Source organism: Lissotriton helveticus, chromosome 10 (genome assembly GCF_964261635.1).
Source record: "Lissotriton helveticus chromosome 10, aLisHel1.1, whole genome shotgun sequence".
Lineage (NCBI taxonomy): Eukaryota > Metazoa > Chordata > Amphibia > Caudata > Salamandridae > Lissotriton > Lissotriton helveticus.
Window position 1 is genome coordinate 961,352,506 of NC_136071.1, and position 23,397 is coordinate 961,375,902.

The following is a 23,397-nucleotide window of genomic DNA, read 5'->3' on the forward strand; positions in this document are numbered from 1 at the left end:
GAAAAATGCCAGAATACAGCGGCATTGGCAACCTGTTGTTGCTGGGGGTGGAGCCAAACAGACCGATACTGGTTGCCCTCGAGCGCGGCCTCTGGATCCATAGCCTCAAGTTGTGCATGGCGGGCGCAAAGTCGGAAGAGTCGAGATCCCCGCCCTGGCTCCAAATTCGGTAACTGCGGTGCTCGGCGGCCTCTAAACCCCCAGCCTCTCCCGCTAACTTCCCTCGACGTTCCTTGGATCTCTGTCCGGAGTGTACGCGCGAGGGCATTCACACTCCCTGCGGCCCCAGCGGTGACAGGGACTGCTAGGGAGACTGAGAGCCAGCTACCTAGCTAATTGACCGCCATTACTGGGGGGAGACGTGGCTCCGGGGGCCCACCACCAGCAGACGCAACAGCGTGCGGTGGGGATAGCAGCAGGGCACCGGACTGAGGGCCACATCTACTGAAGCCCAGGCACCGTTGTATTGGTCCGAAGAGTGCTGGCACAGCGGCCGCCATTTTAGGTGAACCGGACGCCCCAAAAGACCTTGGAGATCCTCTGGTGTACAAAGCTCTCACATCACCATCTCTTTCAATACTGCACCTCTCAGTGCTCAGCAATTGGTATTCATTGAATCCAAGCCACGCTGCAGATTACAGCAAAACAAAAGCGGTGAACCCCCAGAAACACAGGAGCAACCTTTGAGAGCTCCTGGAGACATCTGTCACTTTTTAAAGTGAGGAAGCAAACTCAGTCAAACACCAGCTGTCTTTGATGTTCATCATGAGGGACACAGACAAGTACACATGCCACCAGGAGAGGCTTACTCTCTGCGTTTTTCCAAAATAAAGGGACCCCACAACACGGCTGTATTTTGTAGCCTTTCCAACACCTTCTGCGCTTTCACGCGACTATTCAAGGCTGCCCGTGGCCATACTAGCTGATGCTGGCCATACCTCTGGTTCTGTACCGTGGTTTGGTTGATGGTGAGGCCCACCTTTCGCCCCACTTTTTACCTAGCTGTAGTGCCGGAATACTCCTGAACATCAACACAACCGCCCTTAAAGAAACTACCCAGGGAGGAATGGGCCTTAAAGACCCCAAACTACGCCTGCTATCTTTTGATAAACCGACGGAGAAGACCAGTGAACAGGATGTCACCATGGCTGAAGGTGGGCCGGACAAGGCCCACACATCCCACCCAAATGCCACCCAGTCTTCCCTCATTACAGAGCTCAGAGCTGGATCCAAAGCCTTGGATGGCAGATTTGATTCCCTCCAATAGAGGCTGGACGCCATGGGGCCAGACTGGACATCCATGATCGCTGATTGGATACTGTAGAAGGAAGGACATCGGACCTCGAAGATGGCGCAGCGTAGTCCACCAAACGCTTGGCCCGAATGGAAAAAATCCTAAAGGATGAATTCCTTACGTATTACAACATATTATACACTTCCAAAGCCACGCACAATTCTGGTAGACTATTTTTCAGAAATAGCCCTGGTGTACCCAGAAAAATACATGCAGGACTTCTTAGCAGAACCATATTCCACCAATGAGATCATAGGCACGATCAAAGCTTTCAATGGCTTCACCGCACCAGACCATGACGGCTTCACGGGCGATTTTTACAAAACCTATAAAGACCAACTAGCTCCTAAACTGCTTGAGGTCTACAGTGAAGACTTGGAGCGTGGCGAGCTCCCAACCATGCTACGAGAAGCTGTGATTGTCCTACTCCCTACACCTGGGAAGGACCCTCTGCAGTGCAGTTCATAGAGGCTGCTATCACTATTAGACTTAGATTACAAAATCCTAGCCAAAACAATAGCGCTGCACCTCTCCTTGCTGCTGGATAAAATAGTCTCTCCCGCCCAATCAGGATTTGTACCTCATCGCTCCACTTCGTTAAGTTTAAGAACATTGTTTGCGGTTTTACACAGAATTAACCCCGAAATCCCGACAGCTGCACTCCTTCTGGACACTGAGAAGGCCTTTGACTCACTTGAATGGCCGTTCTTTTTTATTGTAATGCGTAGGATGGGTATGCCCAAGTGTTTTCTCAGCCTCACTACTCTTCTGTATCTGGGTCAAACTGCCAGACTCCGCCTTAACGGCACCTTGTCTTGATCCTTCTCCCTCTCACGAGGGTCCAGACAGGGCTGCCCGTTATCGCTGCTGTTATTTATTTTGGCAAGGGACCCACTGGTCAGACACTTTCAGGACAGACACTTGCAGAGAGGCCTTCAGTTTCACACTGGCCCTTTGTTGGTCTCTCTATATGAGGACTATGTAATTTTATATGTTCGGGAGCCACAGGCGAATCTCGAACCCCTGATCAGGAAAACTATTAGGTTAGGATGTTTCTCGGGCTGGGTATCAACTGGCACAAATCAGTTATCTTTCCCCTTACCACTGGCACCACTCGCTGGAACTGTGAATTTCCCCTTGAATGGTGCAACGAAATATCTGGGCATCCATATTCATCTGGACACTGCCCAAATAATCTGCCTAAATTATGGCCAAGCGGTGCTTAAATTGGAGGAGCAAGTCAAAACATGGCTGCGGCTTTACCCTATCGATCGCCAGTCGAGTAGCGTTAATTAAAATGGTGGTACTTCCGAAATTCCTTTACCTGTTTAATAATATACCAATACCGCTTACAAACAGCTTCTTCTCGACACTGCGCACCCACCTTATAAGGCTGACCTGGGGTGGTAAGAGACCCAGGGCACGATGGGAGGTTATGACACTTCCATTTAGCAGGGGCGGATTTGGAGCTCCCAATTTAAGATTTATACCATCTGGTAGCTCAGTGCAGCTATGCCCATTTCTGGTTCCACCCAGATGCCAGAATCCCGTATTTGCACCCGGAGGCTGACCTAGTCCTCCTTGATTCTTTAAGCACACTTCTCCCCCGGGGCTTTCCCCGCGACTCCAACAATATACAAACGGCCTCCACCACCAGCTGGGCCTGGCATAAACTGATCAGACTCATGAGGTCTCCCAAACTATACTCACCAGAGCTACCGATTACTAATAAAAACTGGATCCCCTTCACAGGCAAGCAGCTGGTGCAAAAAACCCTTCTTAAATATGACATCAATAAATACGGGGACTTATTCACCGGTGGACAGCTCTTCATTATTACGGAAAACGAGAAATTCAGAGAGGCGACTTTCATGGAAAAGTTTATCCTTAACCAGTTGCGCTCAGCGCTGAGACCGCATCTGCCAAACTTCCCACTAGAACCAGACTCATTCGTACCACTCTCCACAGTCATCGGGAGTGCAGGGGGAGAACATCTCACGTCCAAGATGTACAGGACTTGCGCTGACACCATCCCTATTGACGACACCAGATCCCAGGGAAAGTCAGAGGCAGATTTGGGTCAGTCAATCTTAGATGACCAATGGTATGTGTGCTGTTTGCAGACGAAGGAAGTTTCTCTAAACAGTTGTCACAAGCTTATACATTTCAAATTTCTTTGCAGGCTATATGTCACTCCAGAGCAAATTCATAAAATAGACCCCTCCAGACCACACTAAAGTTTGAAGTGCGAGGCTCCGCATGCTGACTTCAAGCATCTCACATGGAACATGGACAAAATTAAAACATACTGGGCAGAAATATTTTGGGTAGTGGGAAACATGGCAGATATGGACATCACTCCCACTCCTGAAGTTGCACTAATGGGATATGTGGTCAACTTTCCAAAAGGGTGCTGAAAATTCACCGCCATGGGGCTGTTGTTGGCAAAGAGAGAGATTGCGCTCCGGTGGGGAAAAAAAGTGCCCCTACGCTACAAGCTTAGCTAAACACTATACTGCAATATAAACTGCAACCTATTTAGCAGCACTTTACCCAGGACCTCCCGCCTAAAAGACATATGGAGCCCACTAAAAACATATACAGCCGCCACACAACCATCAAGCACTTCACAACAGGAACACGTGATTGTCTCAACGGAGTGGGTTGACAGTCACGAGACTCATATAGCTCAACAATGCATAAAGAAAGGACTCCTTCAGAACATAGACCACCTCAAACACTAAGCGATGCCTGTATACCTGCTACCGCCTTGTGGGCCCTACTGCCAAGCATAAGATGGGGGGAGGGGGTTGGAGAAGAATTACTGAAATGTTATTACAAGATCCAACTGATGTCAAGTTGGCTGACAACAGAGAAGTACTCTTTATAGTCCCATTCAGGCGTTTTTTTTTAATTAACACTTATTTTCATATTGTATCATACAGAACTGTGATATCGACTTAACTCCTGTATAGTTATGCTTGAGAAACTGGTAAACAAAGATTTTTTTTTTTAAAGATTCAAAACTGACAGTCTAACCACCAGCTAAAAATCAGCTCAACTAAAGCAGAATTTCTCTTGATTTCTCCTCTCTGCAAGCAAAAACCCCAATACAGGAATGGTTGGCTAATGTTCCTGCCCTGGATGGCTGCCCTGCCATTGTTCAGAGTGCTAGATCACATGCCATCACCCTGGCCAATAATCTCAATATTCACAGACACATCACAGTCACAGTCAAAAGCGCACCACACCAACTTAGGAAGCTTTGGGGCATCAGACAACTCATCGTGGAAAAAGGCCTCAAACAGTGGTGCATTTTCTCGTTCTCACCAGACTAGACTATGGAATTGCTCTTCTTTCAGGCATTCCCAAAGTACACCTATGACCACTGAGAGCAACTCTACATGCAGCAGCTCAATTTGTTTTAGTTCTCAAGAAATTTGTCCCTGCTAATTCTCCAATGGCTTCCCATTGAAGTGTGAGCCCAATTCAAAACTGCCTGCAGTAGCCGTAGAGCGTTGCACTCCTCTTCACCCTCCTATCTAAGCAAGAAACTGGAAATCTCTGGAGCAAATGGGGTTCCAGAAATACCAAATACCTGCTACTGGACCCACCCACTTTCAGTGAAGAAGGGTACATGCGCCAGTCATTCTCCGGTAGTGACACAGGTACTCCTTACCTCCTGCCCTCCGCCTAACCACCGGATTCATCACCTTCAAAAAGGACCTCGACATCCTCTTATTTGACTGACACCTCGGTTAATCACCCTCGAGCATACTCTGTCCACTAGGATACGTACTACCTTCGGTATGTGACCCCCACCATCTTAATCAATGCTTGAACTGTGTACAACCTCTGACCAATCTGCTGCAATGGAAGAAAAAGAAGAAGAAGAAGAAATTGTATTGTTTGGTTAATTAAAACCGTAACAATGTTACATTTAAACATTGTTTTGTGTACATAGTAAAATACACATGTAACTTCCTTAAATGAGAATTAAAATTGCCATTCGCTGTAATACAAAAAGTTTTGTTTAAATTGTCGGATGAACTGGTATGATTTTAAGGCTAATTCATGATACTTTAAAAACTTTAACAGCTTACAGTTCAGTTGAGTGTCTAATGGATTAAGGCATTGGGTTATGGCAGCCATACATGTCAAGATGTTCCTCTTATTGAGGGCAGGCCGCAGTAAAGTGACTCCTAACAGATAAAAGTATGAGCAAGTACAAATCTGATGAATAAAATCCTCTTTTGTTTGACCACAAAGTCTACATGTTATGGGGTCTTTGTATTTCCAGCGGGGTTGATCTGCTGTTGTTGGTAAGTCAGCAAATTGGAGTGACATTAGTTGTTTCTTGTAAAAAACAGAGAAAGTGGCGCTTAAGTAGGGTGCTTGTTTTAAAAAGTTGTACTTATTAATTACCATCCATTTGTGGGTTCACCTGATGAATGTTGTTTTGTCTTCTAGAAATGATTGAAGTCTTGCCATTTTGTTGGCGATACGTCTGAATTCTGAGAAGGATAGACTTTTTTCCACAGGTCTTCTGTCTTGGTGTTTTGAAGGGCTTCATGGGGAAAACTATTATATGATGATTCTTTATCTTTCTCAACTTCCGTTCACAGTGCTTTACTGAGTTTACAGTGTTCTCAGTTACGTTTTATTTTGTACCAGCTTTTTGCTGTCGAAAACATCCTTCGTGGTGTTTCATTTATTAGTCCGAATTCCAGCCTCACCTGAGCTGGTGATGCACTTTTTGGCAGCTGGAAGGTCCGTTTATAAGTGGTAACCTGCAGATCGTTTAGTAGTGTGGAATCTTTTCCGTATTGAATATTGCTGTCACCAGTTGGTGTTGGCAGGAGCCTTGCTGCCATCACTGCTAGTAGTGGCTTAAAAGATGGACACAACAGTTTTTTTGCTAGAGTACTGAAGGCAAATGTTATTGTTCCGAAAATTGTGGTATCAACTATAGGTATGAGGCGCCACTAGGCAGATTCACACAACCAGTTTATGAATTTTTTTTCTATTTTTAAATGTTAACGCAACAGCCTTTTTTTCCATGTAATTCTGTTGTGCTTGTTGATTGAATTTGTTGTCTAAGTAGACTCCTAAGTATTTATAGTTTGAAACTTCCTCCAGCTTCTGGTCGTTCAGCCAGATATTGAGTTTGCGGCTAGATCTATTTTGAATCAGCATGGTTTTCATCTTGCTTTTGTTGATTTCCAGTTCATTTATTGTTACATTATTCTGCATTTTTCTCAGCACTCTCTGGAGATCTTTTTGAGTGAGGCTCATCAGTACATCGTCAGAGTAAGAGAGGTTTGACAGTGGTAGCGGTCCTAGTCGTGGGGGGTGAGTGTTAGTTTGATCCAACCTCTGAGCTAAGTTGCTAGAGAAAAGGTTAAAATTGGTGAAGGGCCACCACGCATCCTTGTTTCAAAACCCTATTCGGCAGAATTTTCCTCAAGACGCTTGTCCGTCGCCTACTTTGACTCTTACCCAGGAGGTGTTGCCGTATAGTTGGATTATTCTTCGTAGTATATTTCTTGGGATTTTCCAGTCTATTAACTTTGTCCATAGCCTGTGGCCGTCCATGCAGTCGAAGGCTGCCTTTAGGTCGACAAAGCAGAGGTGTAGTCTTTTCCTATCACATTTACATTTGTCAGCGATCTGAGATACCACTAGTATGTTCATGGTGGCTCTGGTTCCTTTCTTGAATCAGGTGTGATTGACTGGGATAAGGTTCTGCTTCTCCGACCACTCAGTTAGGTCGGCCAGAATCATGGAAACGTAATATTTTGCTTCAATTTCAAGTAGTGTGATGAGTCGATAGTTCCCTGGATTTGTTCGGTCACCCCCCTTGTGAATTGGACGTAATATAGAGCCATGCCAGCTTGGAGGGATAGTGCCCAGTTTTTCTATTTCGTTAAACAACATTGAAAGTTGTGCTGCAATTGTCCTGGTCGCATCTACCCAGGCAAATGTCTGAATGCAATTACTGTAACTGTAACTGGCTGTACATTTGTATCCTTCTACTGTTGTGAAGCGTTCAGATGCCTTCATGCCTTGTCTGCGCTATATAAAATTGCTAAATAATCCCAGAGAGTTTTGTGTAAGACATTGTGGAGATTTGTAGTACGAGTGCCCATTTTCATTGAGACTGGACACAACTGGACACATTTTACTGAGTTGTGGGTTTTGTGGAAGGCATGAAGATCAGGGAGTTCTCTAGGCCATAATAAAAGCTGACTTTTGGGCTGAAATGCATAACTTCTACCCAATTGAATGCTGTACTCTTGTCCGCCAATATTTGGGCGGAGCGAAAGCCCCCTCTGTACAGTGCTTTTCAAACTCTTTTTTTGTTGGTCACATAAGGTCAAGCAACATCTGAGCTGTCAAGTCAGGCCTAAAACTGGATTTGAGATCTGAGCATTGCCTACGTTATCTTGCTTGCAATAAAAAAAATCACTCAAAGTGTGGGGAGAACACTCGTAGTTGTGAGGTTAATGCTCGACTTGCTTATACAGGGTACACTTTTGCTTTCCATTTTGGGGTTTGTAGTCATGTTTGTATAATAGGCTGAACGGGACTTCAAATCCCAGAATGCAAAGCAATGAAAACTGGACTGTACTAGCTACGCACACGTGGAGCTGAGAAGCTTGAAGGTTCAGCGTAGGGACAATGCAAATATAGGCATATCGTACATTTACATCAGGATTGATACTGACTACTTGGCAGGAGCTAGGTAATTTTGTACATTTAATGGCACTTGCAGGACGATTTTTCTTTGAACACTACAGCCGTATTACAGTGCAAAATAATACGGTTTCAATTAATGTTGGCAAGATATAGGACAAAACAGCGAAAATTCCACGGTGGAATGCTGGTTGAAAGGAAATTAGCTTAAAGCCTAGTCGAACAAGAAAACACATTGTCCTTGCACCCGCCTCCAATTAAAAATATACTTCACGCTACAAGAGCCACCAAAGAAATTAACATAACAATTATTTTTCCACTAATAGTATCTTGATGTTCCCGCTTTGTTCACTTGTACGCAATAAATTCCTCAGTAAAGTTGTTTGTAAAAAGAAGCTGCTTTGCTAAACAGTGATGAGTGGGCTATACCATTCCGTAGCAGGGGGCTCACAGGACCTGACCTGCACGCAGGTTTACAACCATCATACGTTGTTAATACTTGCAAAACCGTCTCTTTAATACCTATTGGATAAATAGAGGCGTTCCCTCAGCGGTTGCTTCTGCGTCTGAGACGAGAGTTTCACACCACCCCTCCCTTTTCGCAGTGGTTCGCTCCAGTGGGCGCGGTGTGGTTAGACTGCTGCGAGGGAGGTGAAAGCTGTTCCTTACCAGTCATCGCTCTTCAGTTGCTGTACTTTTAACTCCCTGACCCGCACCCCAACCATTACTCAGCATGGCCTATCCCGGCGGCGGATACTACCAGCAGCAGCAGGCACCCCAGCAGGTAAGCGCGGGCTTTGAAATTCACAGCGGCCTTTGCTGCCGCGCTCCCTCTCCTGGCCTCACAGGGACCGTGGCTGCTACGCATCCCTTATGTTCAGTGATACTGAGAGAAAACTACAAATCTTTCCCCATGACCAGAGATACACACAGGCCAAACGACTCGATTCAGGTGGGAGACTCCCGTTTTTAAAACCCAAAAATGACTTGTCAGCTGTCTCCCGCCGAAAATTCCCTTTGTTTCAAGATAAGTCAATTGGGACTCCCACCCGAATTTATTTTCGAACTCTCCCTCTTGACTGGTCTAAAACGTTGGTATGTATGGAAGGAATTACTGATCCGTGTTTAGCAAGGCCAGTCAGGACAGGCACACGTAGCCTTTGGCTATTACTAGAAATCCAGAGGACGCTTTAGCATTGTAATCATTATTGTGAAACGGATTTGTGAACTTCGCATTTCAGAAATAACCCAGAGATGGCGGACTGGACTATCCGAGAAGCAAGTATTTGCTTGTGAAAGTCGCCCAAGTAAAGCAGGGTCACTGGGAGAGGCGCGTTTTGGTTGCGTTTTCCTAGCTTGAATGTGAATGTGATGGGTTTGCTCGGTAGCCACCTTCATCAGCAAAGAAATGTCTCCAAATTAAACGCATCACACATTCTCAACTTTGTTCCGTACTGGACGCAAAACCAATTCGGACATTTAGTAGTTAATTGGTCTCTTGCGTGGTGACTGTTGTGGCGTTTAAAGAGGTAACAATGTTGCTCAGTGACTGTTGTGGCGTTTAAAGACGTAACAATGTTGCTCAGCTTGTGTAAGGTTCCCCATGGCACAGGGCTTTTGCTGCAGCATGAAACCTTTGGCCGCGTGTACAAATCTTTTGTGTTCGCAAATGGAATCACAGAATCGGCCCGTTTGCGAATGCTAAGACTGTTTTTGAAATTTACAAATCCAGTAACTGATTTCAGAATAGAAAAATGGGTTTGCGATTTGGTAATAGGAAGGGGGTGTGTTTAGGGACTCTCAACCTGCAGTCCTACGTGTGAAGGTTTTTCAACCAAAACGCGTTGCAAAACATTTGCATTTTACGGCCTATTCAAGTAGGTGTTAACCCATTAGCAGATGGAAAGGGCCTCAAAGGAACCCATTCCAGAATGTTTGTAAAAAAAACTTTTTTACGAACGGGCTGTGGACTACCGCCAGCTCTTAAAAAAAAAAAAAAAAAAAAAAATCTTTTCATTTATCTTTTAGAATGGCATACGTTTATCTAGTAAGGAAAACGGGCTGCATTTTTATTGTTTTATTTAAAAGTAGTCAGTCATGGTGGTGTGCTGACACCAGCAGGCCACCACACATGTAATTGTGTTTTTTATTTTTGGGTGTGAGTCCCAATGGGTCAGAAATCAGGTCCTCCCTAATTAAAATGCACGAGGTAGGCCTATTTGAACCCCTCTGGCAATCGCAAAATGTGTAAACCAGGCATTAGTACATGGGTCTCTGCGATAATCAACTAGGGAATCGCAACAAATTGCTTTGTGGTAACGGCAAACACTTGCATTTGTACATGGGTGCAGTTATACATTATTTTTCATGAAAAGTGTATGTTCCATATTCATGTATATATCGGATATTGATCCCAAACCAGCAGTTATTTCGAAAACTCAGGCCATAACCATCTTTGAATCTACCAAATACAATACAACTCTCACTGTAGTCCTGATTCTCAGTACAAAGTGCAGATTTTTGCTGAAGAGCAGGTCCTGAATGTGTTCCTCGTGGCAAAGCTGAGCAGCACAGATGCTGTATTGATTGGACCTCCTTGAATAATGGGAGGGCCAATCAATGGGATAATAATTCAGGGACTTCTGGATGCTGGTGGCCAAAAGATTAGTTTTTAAAGATTCAATCCATTGCACTTCATCTGAAAAAGGAAACATTCTTTCTGATTGTGTAAATGGTGTAGACATTATTTTAGTTCTGTCATGATTTTTATGGTGGCAGCAAACATTAGGATAGCACACATGAATGTCTGACCGTATTTTTCACACGGAGTGCTTTCCTACGAGAGTTTGGGTTTTTTTGCTAATATTGGGGAGCACCCCCACATGAGCTCGCTCCTTAAAGTGCATAATTGCACAGGCCAAAGCCTTGGGCATGTACTGACCGTGCTTTTTTTTTAAATGGACTTGTGTGCATTTTTAACGTTGTGTACAAGGTGTGCATGTACAGTTTGCCTTAGTTTTTTTTTTTGTGAACATGGTAGTATATTTTTAATTTTAAAAAGCTATTGCACTATGAGACCGTGCTTCTTTATTCTATTCCGATCTCTGCTGTGAACTTCAAGGGAAGTTCTGGAGGCACTGAAAAGGTCTGGCTGTAGCATATTAGCATTAACTGCTTCCAGATTTGCCTCAGTGTGTTTTTAAAATACCTACAAGTATTCTCTTAACACTGATAATTGGACAACTTGCAGGTGAGCACACGTTTTGATGTGTTTTAAAAAATATATAGATTTACTTGAATGTGAGTTAATGGCCGGTGTCAATAAGGCTCTCTTACTAATTAACTTTTTACATCGGAACTACCTTTATTCCACTTATTTCTTAATATTTAGATCTTTGTCAAACGGACTAATCGTTTAAGCATAGTCATTACCTCTGCTTCCCTTGTCCTCCACCCTGTCCTTTACCATGAGGTTAGTTACCCAATCCCAGGACAGGAAACAAAAGGGGAAATGCTACAACCCACACCCCTCCACTGGGAGCTACAAGAGCATAGCCTTCCCCCAGTACTTCCTGTTTTGTTTCCAGTCCTTCGTATTGGGATAGGGAATGCTATGAAGAGTTTGCTGGGCATCTGCTCCCTATAATGTTTAATTATTTTCTCCTTGCTGGGCTTGGAAATGTTAATCCTACCAATGCTGGATCAATGGGGAGGATAACATAGGATTTCCTTCTGAGGAGGCGGCGGATACTTCTAAGGACGGTGTTTTCACCAATTCAAGAAGCCTGTGAATGTGGGGGTTCCTGTTCATAAACATGTCCCGGGTGGGGCTTTTAGTGAGTGGAAGGACTCTGAGATAGCATTAATATTCCTTGTTTTTTTAACCGCAATTTTAGATACAAATGTCATTATCATTGGATGGTACATACATTTTAGGCAGTGTTTCATCAATATAGTGTTTAAGTTTTCATCAGTATCGCAAGTATGCATTGTATTCCAGATAACATTACCATCACAATTTACCTATATCTACATCATTTACATTGTTCCTTTGTTCCTTTCTACTCATAACAATACAACTTTACGGTTCTATGTATAGAAATTCCCCCAACCACTTTTCTGTCCTTCGCCTGTGTTTGCATTCGTTAATATGGGATGGGATCTCGTGAACAACTACAGGATTTTGGAATAACGTATCTATTAATGGCATCAGGGTATTGCGGTTACCCTCATTATATAACCTTAATCAGATACGTTCGTAGAGAGAAGTATTACTGGGGACGGTGGGACTACACTTTGGGAGACTATGGGTTCTAAGGAGTCTATAGCTTTTAGTGATTCCAGCATCTGGTTCCCATTCCATTGATATGGGTATTTTGCATTAGCCTCTGGATTCTTCTTTACGTATTATAGCACTCTCCACGCTGCCCCATCTGGTCATCTCTGCATGCCAAATTAATGGTGTGGGGGGAGAGCTGATTTCCATCTTAGAGTAATTGCATGCTTTTGCTATAAGGATGTCCATAAACGCAAACTTCTAACGGACTTTCTTCCCTTTCGGGCAATGATGTAACCCCAATCAACAGCTCTCTGGTGTTGTCCAAACATTTGTGCAAGTCAGTTCTTGTACTAAGCATCTTATTTTATACCAGTAACCCCTCAGCTGCTGGCAGTCCCATAACATATGAAGTAGGTCTGCGTTCGGTTCCTCACATCAGGGGCAAGAAGTAGAGATTCTGGATACATACTATTGAGACTATGTAGCGTAAGATATGCCCTATGCAAGATCATACACTGTACATATTTAAATTTAGCATTCCTAGATGCCTTTTTAGGAAATTATAATATGGTTGCCCATTCTTTGTCCGTAAAATCCCAGCCCAGATCTCCCATCCATTTTTCCCCGACAGGGGCAGCAATGTCCAGAAAGAGACATGCGCCCCAAGGATTTAATCGTTGTTACTATGTTGCCATCCAGCAGATCCTGTGGGGATCTATATATTTGTATGCCCAAATATCTAAAGGTGTGTGGTGCAGTAGACGTGATAAGTTTACCAAAATGTATAGGGTCCGGATTTTCCCTAAATCGCAAGAAAAATGTGACTTAGGAGCATTAATTACCTACCCAGAGACCTGTTCAAACGGTTGAAATATGTACATAATGGGTGCTATAGTTGAGGCTAAATCTTACAGGAAAGGTATAAGATCGTCAGCATATGCCGATACAATATGTGTCGATTGGCCTATCTGGATCCCCAGAGCTGCGGCCTGAGTGCGAAGTTTAATAAGTAAGGGCTCTAATGATAGAACAAATAATATCGGTGATAAAGGACATCCTTATCTCGTTCCCCATCAGTTGAAGTTGTTCAAGGAGTTCGGCATGTTTAATCCTTGCTTCCCGTAAATGTTACTGTTTAGATGGATCAGTATTAGCCTCCTGCTCTAAAACACTCAGGAAATCTTCGACCAAAGTAAGTGACTTATGTATTTCCTGCCAGGCTCCCACAGTTGCTCCTGGCCGTACCCCAGATTATTATTTTAAAAGCATCCCACTCAATCAGATGAGACTTAGCAGAGCCATTGTTTTCAGTAAAATAATTTGTAATGGCTGTACCAATACATCACAGAACACTGTATCCACTAAGGTCTGTGGTCAAATTCTCTATCAATATTCCTTGCTTTATGTCAGTTAGATGCTTGGAGGAGATCCTTCCTGACCCTGTACATATATATATATATATATATATATATATATATATATATATATATATATATATATATATATATATATATATATATATATATATATATATATATATATATATATATATAGCGAGTTTTGTGGGTGATTCATCGAGGAGAGCGAGAGGTAGGGAAAACCTGATTCCTGATTCCAGAACACCAGATTCCTGATTCCAGAACACCAATCAGCGCTCCGGACTATTCCAGGATGGGGATAGTAGATGGTCCAGAGTACAAGTTGGTGGCTGGATTCAATATTTTGTACAGGTGTGGTGCTCCACAAACACCGACAACTGGGTGCTAGAGGTTCTGCAGTGGGGGTACCATATTGAGTCAAACGCTCCTCCAGCACCACCAGGATCCCTCATCATCCCTGTTCCAATATCCTGCAAGCAAGAGGTGGCTTTGCAGAAAGGCATTCTGGCCCCTGGCCAAGAAGATGTCCATCATTCTCGTTCCAAAGACTTGGGAAGGACTAGGGATATACTCTATTGTATTCCTGGTCCCCAAAGCCAATGGGGTTTTCGTGTGGTGATAGAGCTGAAATCATTGAACAGATCAGTGAGGAAGATGCTCTTCAAAATGGAAACCCTGCAGAGGATTATTGCATTGGTAGAACCAAATGCCTAGTTAGCCATGTTTGATAGGATGAAAGCTAGCTTACCTACACATCCATCCCGATGTGCAACAAACTATCTCTGCATTGGTGGATGGTCACGGAAAACCTTTGCAAGTGAGTGGAGTTGCGTCCAGAACCACCAGTGGTAGAGACAGCAGATGCCAGTGCTGTGGAGTGGGGGGGGGGGGGACATCATTGGGGACCCTCTTGGCTAAGGCAAAATTATCTGGGCAGGAGAACGAAGGTCATCCAAGTGGAAAGAATTGATGGCGGTTCTCTGTGCTCTTTGTTGCGTCAGTCATTACCTGTTCCACCGGCATGTGCTGATAAGATCAGACAACACAGTGCCATATATCAATCATCCTGGGAGTACCTTTTGCCGATCAATGACTGAGCTGGCCTGTGGTTTGGGTTGTTGGGCAGAAACTAGTCTCCTATCGTAGACCGCTATTCACATCAGGGGTCTGGACAGTGTGGTGGCAGGCACATTGAGTCAGAGATTTCCCCCTTCCTGGGATTTACAGCAGACCAGGTCCATTTTCAGGGACATTAGCAGAAGGTTGGGCCTCCTCTTTCTGGATTTGTTTTCCCTCAAGCACAGCACACTTCTCCAAGGTTTTGCTCCATGTTCCCTGGAGGAGGGGAACTTGGGGTGTGGATGCACTGACCTTGGCCTGACCCTGAAAGCTTCTTTTTGCCTTTCCTCCCATTCCTGTGATCCAGAGGCTCTTGTGTACAACGCAAACAAGGAGATGATGGACAGAGAACAGAAACTTTTCTGACACTCTTCCCCCAGTCACAGATCTGGGATCATCCTACTTTTAACTCACTTCTCCACCCCAATTAAGACCCAACCATATTCAAATCAGTCTTGACCCTGTGCCTCATGGGAACAGCCAAAACAAAAAGGGAAGTGCAGAGGTGTTGATAGAATCACCCTCCAAACTGATATACATAAACAAAAAGATTCTATCAATGTGTGGACATATATTTTATATTTGTTGGTTTTACAGTGATGAAAATATCGTGAAAATACTCTCTCTTAGGGTGGTAAAGATGAGAGCGCTATGTGCTTTTAAAATACCCCTCACACACTAAAAAAAATCCAGTAGTGTCATGCTTCATCATTGGGGTCTTCCCGTCCCTCTACGGGGCGGGGCGTGCTACGACCTGACCGACTACGCGGGAGCACTGAAGTGGTGACAGGACTATGTGATGGTGCAAGGTGGGTGGTGTCAGTGAAAGTGTAGGGACCTAACAATGTGTGTGAGTACAAAAATTAAAAATCCTCTGGCTAGTAGAAAAAAACAATTTATTCGCTTCTCTAGCTGGGGACGTTAAGAAGGGGGTTTTGGGGTTGAGCCGATCGCTACAACCTGGTCTACATGTTTCGTAGGCAGTCCCCTACTGCCTACTCATCAGGACCTTCTACTGGTCCCTACGAAAATCAGCTCAGTTGCTAAGTGTTGTCAGCCTGTCTTCCTAAAAACTAACAGTAAAATTCCACTGTCAGCTTATGCTTCAGGGCATGAGCTGGCCCCGGTGAAGCAAAAATTATCAAAAATAGTGACCCAAATGTGGTCTCTGTAAAGAAAAGGGAAAAAAAGGGAAACACAGATATTTACATTTGTAGCTGTGGATTTTGCGCTTTCATTGTTGTTTGCGCCACAATTTCACTCATCAAATCCATTCACCCATTACACAAAGAATAACTTTAGACTTTATGGACAGAGTGATGGTACAGTCTGCCATCCCCTGGCTGTCCGTAAGTGATGCCGAACAGTGGTGGAAAAACACACAGATGTTCATAGTAGTAACTGTGGTTTGTCACTGCGCTTTCATAGTTGTCTGCGCCATAATTCTTCTTGTCAAATTTCATTAGCCCATTGCCTAAAGCCCTACTGTAAGACTTTATGGACAGAGTGATGGTTCAATCTGCCATCCCCTGCCTGTCCGAGTAAATCCCCGAACTTTTTCGTGCCCTTTGTAATTAGGGCTGTTTCAATCTCCACACACACACTCTCGCGACTCAATACATGCAGCGACATCTCGCAGGATTAAAAAGGAGGAGCCCGATCTCTCATACTAGTCTTAAGGTTATGGTCACTGATTCAGTAAAAGCCCCCACAAAACGGGACGCACCCCTACATTAGAATGGTTAACCATACATACTGTTGTGGCAAGCGCGTGGTGCCCCATGAGCTGACAATCGGTAGGAATTCACCGCGGCGCTCTGCAAGAAAGAGAGCCATGCCCTTAGCGTATTTTAAACACACTGTGCGAGGGTTAAAAAATATCTCAAAACCCACTCGTTTTAAGACCTGGGGTAAAAGTCTGTAACTTACATTGTCCGCATAGTCCCTAAGTCTTACTTCTACCAGTGTTGCCGCTCTGCTGAATGCTCGCGTGTTGGGAGCGGTGAATCATTTGAGCTTCCCTGCGCGCTGCTGACGGGTGTGCCAAAACACTAGCGCGCTAACTCAAAATGGCCGCCAGTAATGGCACGCGGGAGGGCAAAATTGCGGAAGTCTTCCTTCTATTTCCATTGGTACTCGGATTTTGCCTGCACAATGTAAATCTTAATGCAATGTAGATCGGTTGGATCGCTATCGACAAATTATGACAGTGGAGATTTTTCAACAATTAATTAGTGCAAAAGCCATAATAGTATGAACAGGTCGAATGTAGAGGACCTAGATTGAGAGGTATGTGCGCTTAGCCAAAATGCGGGAAACATGTATAATAGGTGGATAGAATTCAGCTTTGAATATATACACAGGTTTCTGCCCAGAGTTGGAAAAAGATATAATTGGGTATACAGATTAAACGGCGAAATTCGCTGTGGGATATGCTATGGAAGACATAGTTATTATGTGGGTTGAGACTTGACCCCTGTGCTCAGGTTGGGCACAGTAGTCATACAACAGTGGTGCTGTGTTCCAAAGGGGTTTGGTCTGCACAAGCCAGTCGTGTTGGTAACTTAATGGGACCTCTGTTATTATCTTGGCCACGGATAGGGGTGGTGCCTCAGGGAGTGGGGGTACTTATTTTGGGGTACGGGGGTTCTATAACTGACCCCACGGAATTTCATCGTTCAACCCATTTTTGTTGGACTGGACACGAAAAACCCATCTCTGTTCCTTTTCAAGGAGATGTCTTTCGTTGTCGATCTGTTCAATTACAGTCCACAGTATGTCTTCAGGTTTGTGACCACTTTCCAGGAAGTGGTTTGTTAATTTGGTGCTGGACTTTTTGCACTTGATTGTGCTTTTGTGTTCACCTATTCTTAACTTCACTGCCCTGCTCGTCATGCCAATGTATTCGAGTTTACAGGGACATGTGATGAGATACACAACATTGGAACTGTTGCAGTTGCTGAATGTTCTTTGTTCCCATGTTGTCCCGTTGTTGAAGGTCAATTTTTTGCTTTTCCTGGTCAAACAGCATACCTTGCATCCGCCACAAGGGTAGTGCCCTTGTACAAAGTTTGGATTACCAATGTTGTTCACCCTGTTGGCCTTGGGTCTGGTATGGACCAATATGTCCCTGACACTCTGTGCTCTTTTGTGCGAGAACATAGGTTTTGGAATTTCCAAGCCCCCACTGTTGAGGATCTTCCAGTTCTTGTTAATAATTTTGCTCACCTGGTCAGAGTTGGTGTTGTACGTGGTCACACATATTGGTCTCTGCTCTTCCACTTTTTTGACTTTATCCTCCAGGAGGCTTTCTCTGCAATTGTTCCTTGCTCTCTTGTAGGCTTGATCCTAGGGGGGTAGTTCCTCATTCAACTTTTTTCGTAGGTCTTCTGACTGAGTTTTGAAATTGGCAACTTCCGTACAGTTCCTACGAAGTCGCAGGAACTGGCCGTAGGGGAGGTTATCCCTCAAGTGTCTCGGATGAAAGCTCTGATACATCAAGAGACAGTTCTTGGAAGTGCTCTTAAAATGGGTTGTTGTCATCAATCTTTGTACCTCCAAAAGCATGGGACCAGCATGGGAGCACATTTGCTCCAAGCATAGCTGGTCTCTATGTTCACCACCTGGAGGCAACAAAAATACTAAACATCAGTAACCCATTCCGGCAAAAGATCCTGACCTGGAAGAGGTATATTGATGACATCCTTATCATCTGGGATGGTGATGATAAGAGCGCCCAACAGTTCCTGACTTGGCTCAACTACCAGGATGAATTCCTTAAATTCACCAGCGTCACAACAAAAACCAATCTGGTATTCCTGGATCTGAACATCTTCCCCAAAAATGGCAGATTGATGACTACCCCCCCTAGGATCATTGATCAAGCCTACAAGAGAGCAAGGAACAATTGCAGAGAAAGCCTCCTGGAGGATAAAGTCAAAAAAGTGGAAGAGCAGAGACCAATATGTGTGACCACGTACAACACCAACTCTGACCAGGTGAGCAAAATTATTAACAAGAACTGGAAGATCCTCAACAGTGGGGGCTTGGAAATTCCAAAACCTATGTTCTCGCACAAAAGAGCACAGAGTGTCAGGGACATATTGGTCCATACCAGACCCAAGGCCAACAGGGTGAACAACATTGGTAATCCAAACTTTGTACAAGGGCACTACCCTTGTGGCGGATGCAAGGTATGCTGTTTGACCAGGAAAAGCAAAAAATTGACCTTCAACAACGGGACAACATGGGAACAAAGAACATTCAGCAACTGCAACAGTTCCAATGTTGTGTATCTCATCACATGTCCCTGTAAACTCGAATACATTGGCATGACGAGCAGGGCAGTGAAGTTAAGAATAGGTGAACACAAAAGCACAATCAAGTGCAAAAAGTCCAGCACCAAATTAACAAACCACTTCCTGGAAAGTGGTCACAAACCTGAAGACATACTGTGGACTGTAATTGAACAGATCGACAACGAAAGACATCTCCTTGAAAAGGAACAGAGATGGGTTTTTCGTGTCCAGTCCAACAAAAATGGGTTGAACGATGAAATTCCGTGGGGTCAGTTATAGAACCCCGTACCCCAAAATAAGTACCCCCACTCCCTGAGGCACCACCCCTATCCGTGGCCAAGATAATAACAGAGGTCCCATTAAGTTACCAACACGACTGGCTTGTGGAGACCAAACCCCTTTGGAACACAGCACCACTGTTGTATGACTACTGTGCCCAACCTGAGCACAGGGGTCAAGTCTCAACCCACATAATAACTATGTCTTCCATAGCATATCCCACAGCGAATTTCGCGGTTTAATCTGTATACCCAATTATATCTTTTTCCAACTCTGGGCAGAAACCTGTGTATATATTCAAAGCTGAATTCTATCCACCTATTATACATGTTTCCCGCATTTTGGCTAAGCGCACATACCTCTCAATCTAGGTCCTCTACATTCGACCTGTTCATACTATTATGGCTTTTGCACTAATTAATTGTTGAAAAATCTCCACTGTCATAATTTGTCAATAGCGATCCAACCGATCTACATTGCATTAAGATTTACATTGTGCAGGCAAAATCCGAGTACCAATGGAAATAGAAGGAAGACTTCCGCAATTTTGCCCTCCCGCGTGCCATTACGGGCGGCCATTTTGAGTTAGCGCGCTAGTGTTTTGGCACACCCGTCAGCAGCGCGCAGGGAAGCTCAAATGATTCACCGCTCCCAACACGCGAGCATTCAGCAGAGCGGCAACACTGGTAGAAGTAAGACTTGGGGACTATGCGGACAATGTAAGTTACAGACTTTTACCCCAGGTCTTAAAACGAGTGGGTTTTGAGATATTTTTTAACCCTCGCACAGTGTGTTTAAAATACGCTAAGGGCATGGCTCTCTTTCTTGCAGAGCGCCGCGGTGAATTCCTACCGATTGTCAGCTCATGGGGCACCACGCGCTTGCCACAACAGTATGTATGGTTAACCATTCTAATGTAGGGCTGCGTCCCGTTTTGTGGGGGCTTTTATTGAATCAGTGACCATAACCTTAAGACTAGTATGAGAGATCGGGCTCCTCCTTTTTAATCCTGCGAGATGTCGCTGCATGTATTGAGTCGCGAGAGTGTGTGTGTGTGTGTGGAGATTGAAACAGCCCTAATTACAAAGGGCACGAAAAAGTTCGGGGATTTACTCGGACAGGCAGGGGATGGCAGATTGAACCATCACTCTGTCCATAAAGTCTTACAGTAGGGCTTTAGGCAATGGGCTAATGAAATTTGACAAGAAGAATTATGGCGCAGACAACTATGAAAGCGCAGTGACAAACCACAGTTACTACTATGAACATCTGTGTGTTTTTCCACCACTGTTCGGCATCACTTACGGACAGCCAGGGGATGGCAGACTGTACCATCACTCTGTCCATAAAGTCTAAAGTTATTCTTTGTGTAATGGGTGAATGGATTTGATGAGTGAAATTGTGGCGCAAACAACAATGAAAGCGCAAAATCCACAGCTACAAATGTAAATATCTGTGTTTCCCTTTTTTTCCCCTTTTCTTTACAGAGACCACATTTGGGTCACTATTTTTAATTTTTGCTTCACCGGGGCCAGCTCATGCCCTGAAGCATAAGCTGACAGTGGAATTTTACTGTTAGTTTTTAGGAAGACAGGCTGACAACACTTAGCAACTGAGCTTATTTTCGTAGGGACCAGTAGAAGGTCCTGATGAGTAGGCAGTAGGGGACTGCCTACGAAACATGTAGACCAGGTTGTAGCGATCGGCTCAACCCCAAAACCCCCTTCTTAACGTCCCCAGCTAGAGAAGCGAATAAATAGTTTTTTTCTACTAGCCAGAGGATTTTTAATTTTTGTACTCACACACATTGTTAGGTCCCTACACTTTCACTGACACCACCCACCTTGCACCATCACATAGTCCGGTCACCACTTCAGTGCTCCCGCGTAGTCGGTCAGGTCGTAGCACGCCCCGCCCCGCAGAGGGACGGGAAGACCCCAATGATGAAGCATGACACTACTGGATTTTTTAAGTGTGTGAGGGGTATTTTAAAAGCACATAGCGCTCTCATCTTTACCACCCTAAGAGAGTATTTTCACGATATTTTCATCACTGTAAAACCAACAAATATAAAATATATGTCCACACATTGATAGAATCCTCATGGGAACAGTCCAGCCCAAACTGCCAAGCCAGGTCTTCCCTGGACTGGAAACAAGCATGCTGGGGCTGGTTTTGGGGTAACAACCCTCATCAGTCAGGCTAGATTGAATCCAGTGCCGAATTGAGCAAGGGGCCCACGTCTATACATACCCTGCCAACTTAGGGCGAACAAAACAAACACAAGGAGATGATTGCTGGAGCGCTGAAACTTTTCAAACACTCACCCCCCCCCCCCCCCCGACCCCCCCAGTCAGCAGAAGGCCCAAGTAATTGTGGTGCTTCCTTACTGGCCCAGGCACATTTGGTGTCTACTCCTGAGGCACTTGGCACGGGGTCTTCCATGGTTCCTTCCTGTCTCCTGACGTCTTGCACACAGCTTGCCTTTTTCACACACTGTTTGGAGGTTGAAAGTATGAGGTTGGAGGAACAAGGTCTACTACCTCATATTATTGATGTTGTTCAGAAACCTAGGGTCTTCTACTCTTACTTCCTATTCCAAACACTGGAAGGTCTTTGATTTGTGGAGTTCTGTTTAAGGGTTCTTTTTGGAAGAATGTTCTTTCTCTCTGTTCTCCAGTTTCTAATGGATGGGTTTCATAAAAATCTTTCTCTGTCAAACTGAAAGTCACAATGGTTTGCAATTAAGGCATTTCATGTGAAGCAATGTGTGTGGCAGTTCCATTGGTTACTAGGTTATTGAAGAGCTTTCTACTTTCCCTTACTGGACCTTCCCTTGGTTTTGAAAGCTTTGCAGGACCCCCCTTTCCAACCTTTGGATTGGGGAGGTCTATGCTCTTTTAGTTCCAAGTGGTGTGTGTGTGGCTTGTAGCATTTCCTGTTTAGTTTCCTGTCGTGGGATTGGGTATCTAACCTCATGGTTAAGGACTGGATCGAGGATGAGTAGGACAAAGACTAATTAAGATTACCGATAAGTAGTCTGGGCAATCCCTAGCATTGGGGAAACATCCGTAACTATGTGGCCTGTGCAACGCATTTGGAAGCCCGCAAGCGTAAGTAAGCTTGTCCGAACAACTCATTTGCTAAACTATGGATCTGCGCGGTTAAGGCAAATGCGCTCTAGTGTTTGGGATGGGAGAGAACTCTGAACAGGAGCATTGGAATGGGAAACAGATTGGTTAAAGGGACTGGGGCTAGGTCTGGTGGTTGCTTTTGGGGGTGAGTAGGATCGGTGGAAAGTTTTTTTTTTTTTTTTTTTTTTTTTTTGTTTTTTTTTTTTTTTTTTTTTGGGTCTCCGGTCTGCCGTTTACTTTCGGGTGGATTGATGGCAAGTTTTTGGGGCTCAGGGAGAGCATTTGTAATTTAGGGCTTGGGGCAGGAGGAGGTCGGGGTATCTTTGAGGGCTGGATTTGGGAGAGTATTTAAGGAATGTGGTGTTTTTAGGGCTCGGGCCAGGGTGGCAGGTAGAGCGTTTATAATTTAGGGCTTGTGGGGGGGTTATTAATTGGGGCTGGGGAGGGGGCCAGCGTAGTGACTAACTTAGTCATGCATGCACCCTTACCATTTAGGCCTTTACAGTGAAATTGAGTGGTAAAGGCATGCGTGGTTAAGTCGCATGCATGGAGAGGCACGCATGGTTGAGCCCTGTGTGCCTCGATCATCTAACATTGCAACAAGCCTCTATGTGTACTTCAACCTTTCTTTATATTGTAGTCCGTCGTCTTATCCACTTATCCTGTTTCAAGGGTTCAAATCCTGTAAATTAATATTGAGCAAATGGAACGATTGTAATTGTTTAATTGGACTACGAATACTCCATATCACCTACCCCTGACAGTCGTTCACTTTCCTATGAGGCCTCCAGAGACATTCACTCAGACTTTTCTAAGCACAAAAAATCCATTCATCCTGTAAGAGTAGCAACATGGGTGAAATAACGAGTATCTGTAATTATTGGTTTTCAGTGAGGTGTATTTTTTTTCCTTCTATTTT

General features: G+C 44.4%; 1 protein-coding gene across 1 annotated transcript in view; it reads left to right on the forward strand.

The window, feature by feature from the left end:
• The first annotated feature begins 8,379 nt into the window (after positions 1–8,379).
• The window catches only part of SRI (sorcin), a 79,729-nt gene continuing 64,711 nt past the window's right edge, over positions 8,380–23,397 (forward strand). The window contains exon 1 of the mRNA XM_078663630.1: positions 8,380–8,774. Coding sequence (XP_078519756.1) covers positions 8,724–8,774 — 51 coding nt within the window. The 5' untranslated portion in view covers positions 8,380–8,723. The remainder of the gene's footprint in view (positions 8,775–23,397) is intronic.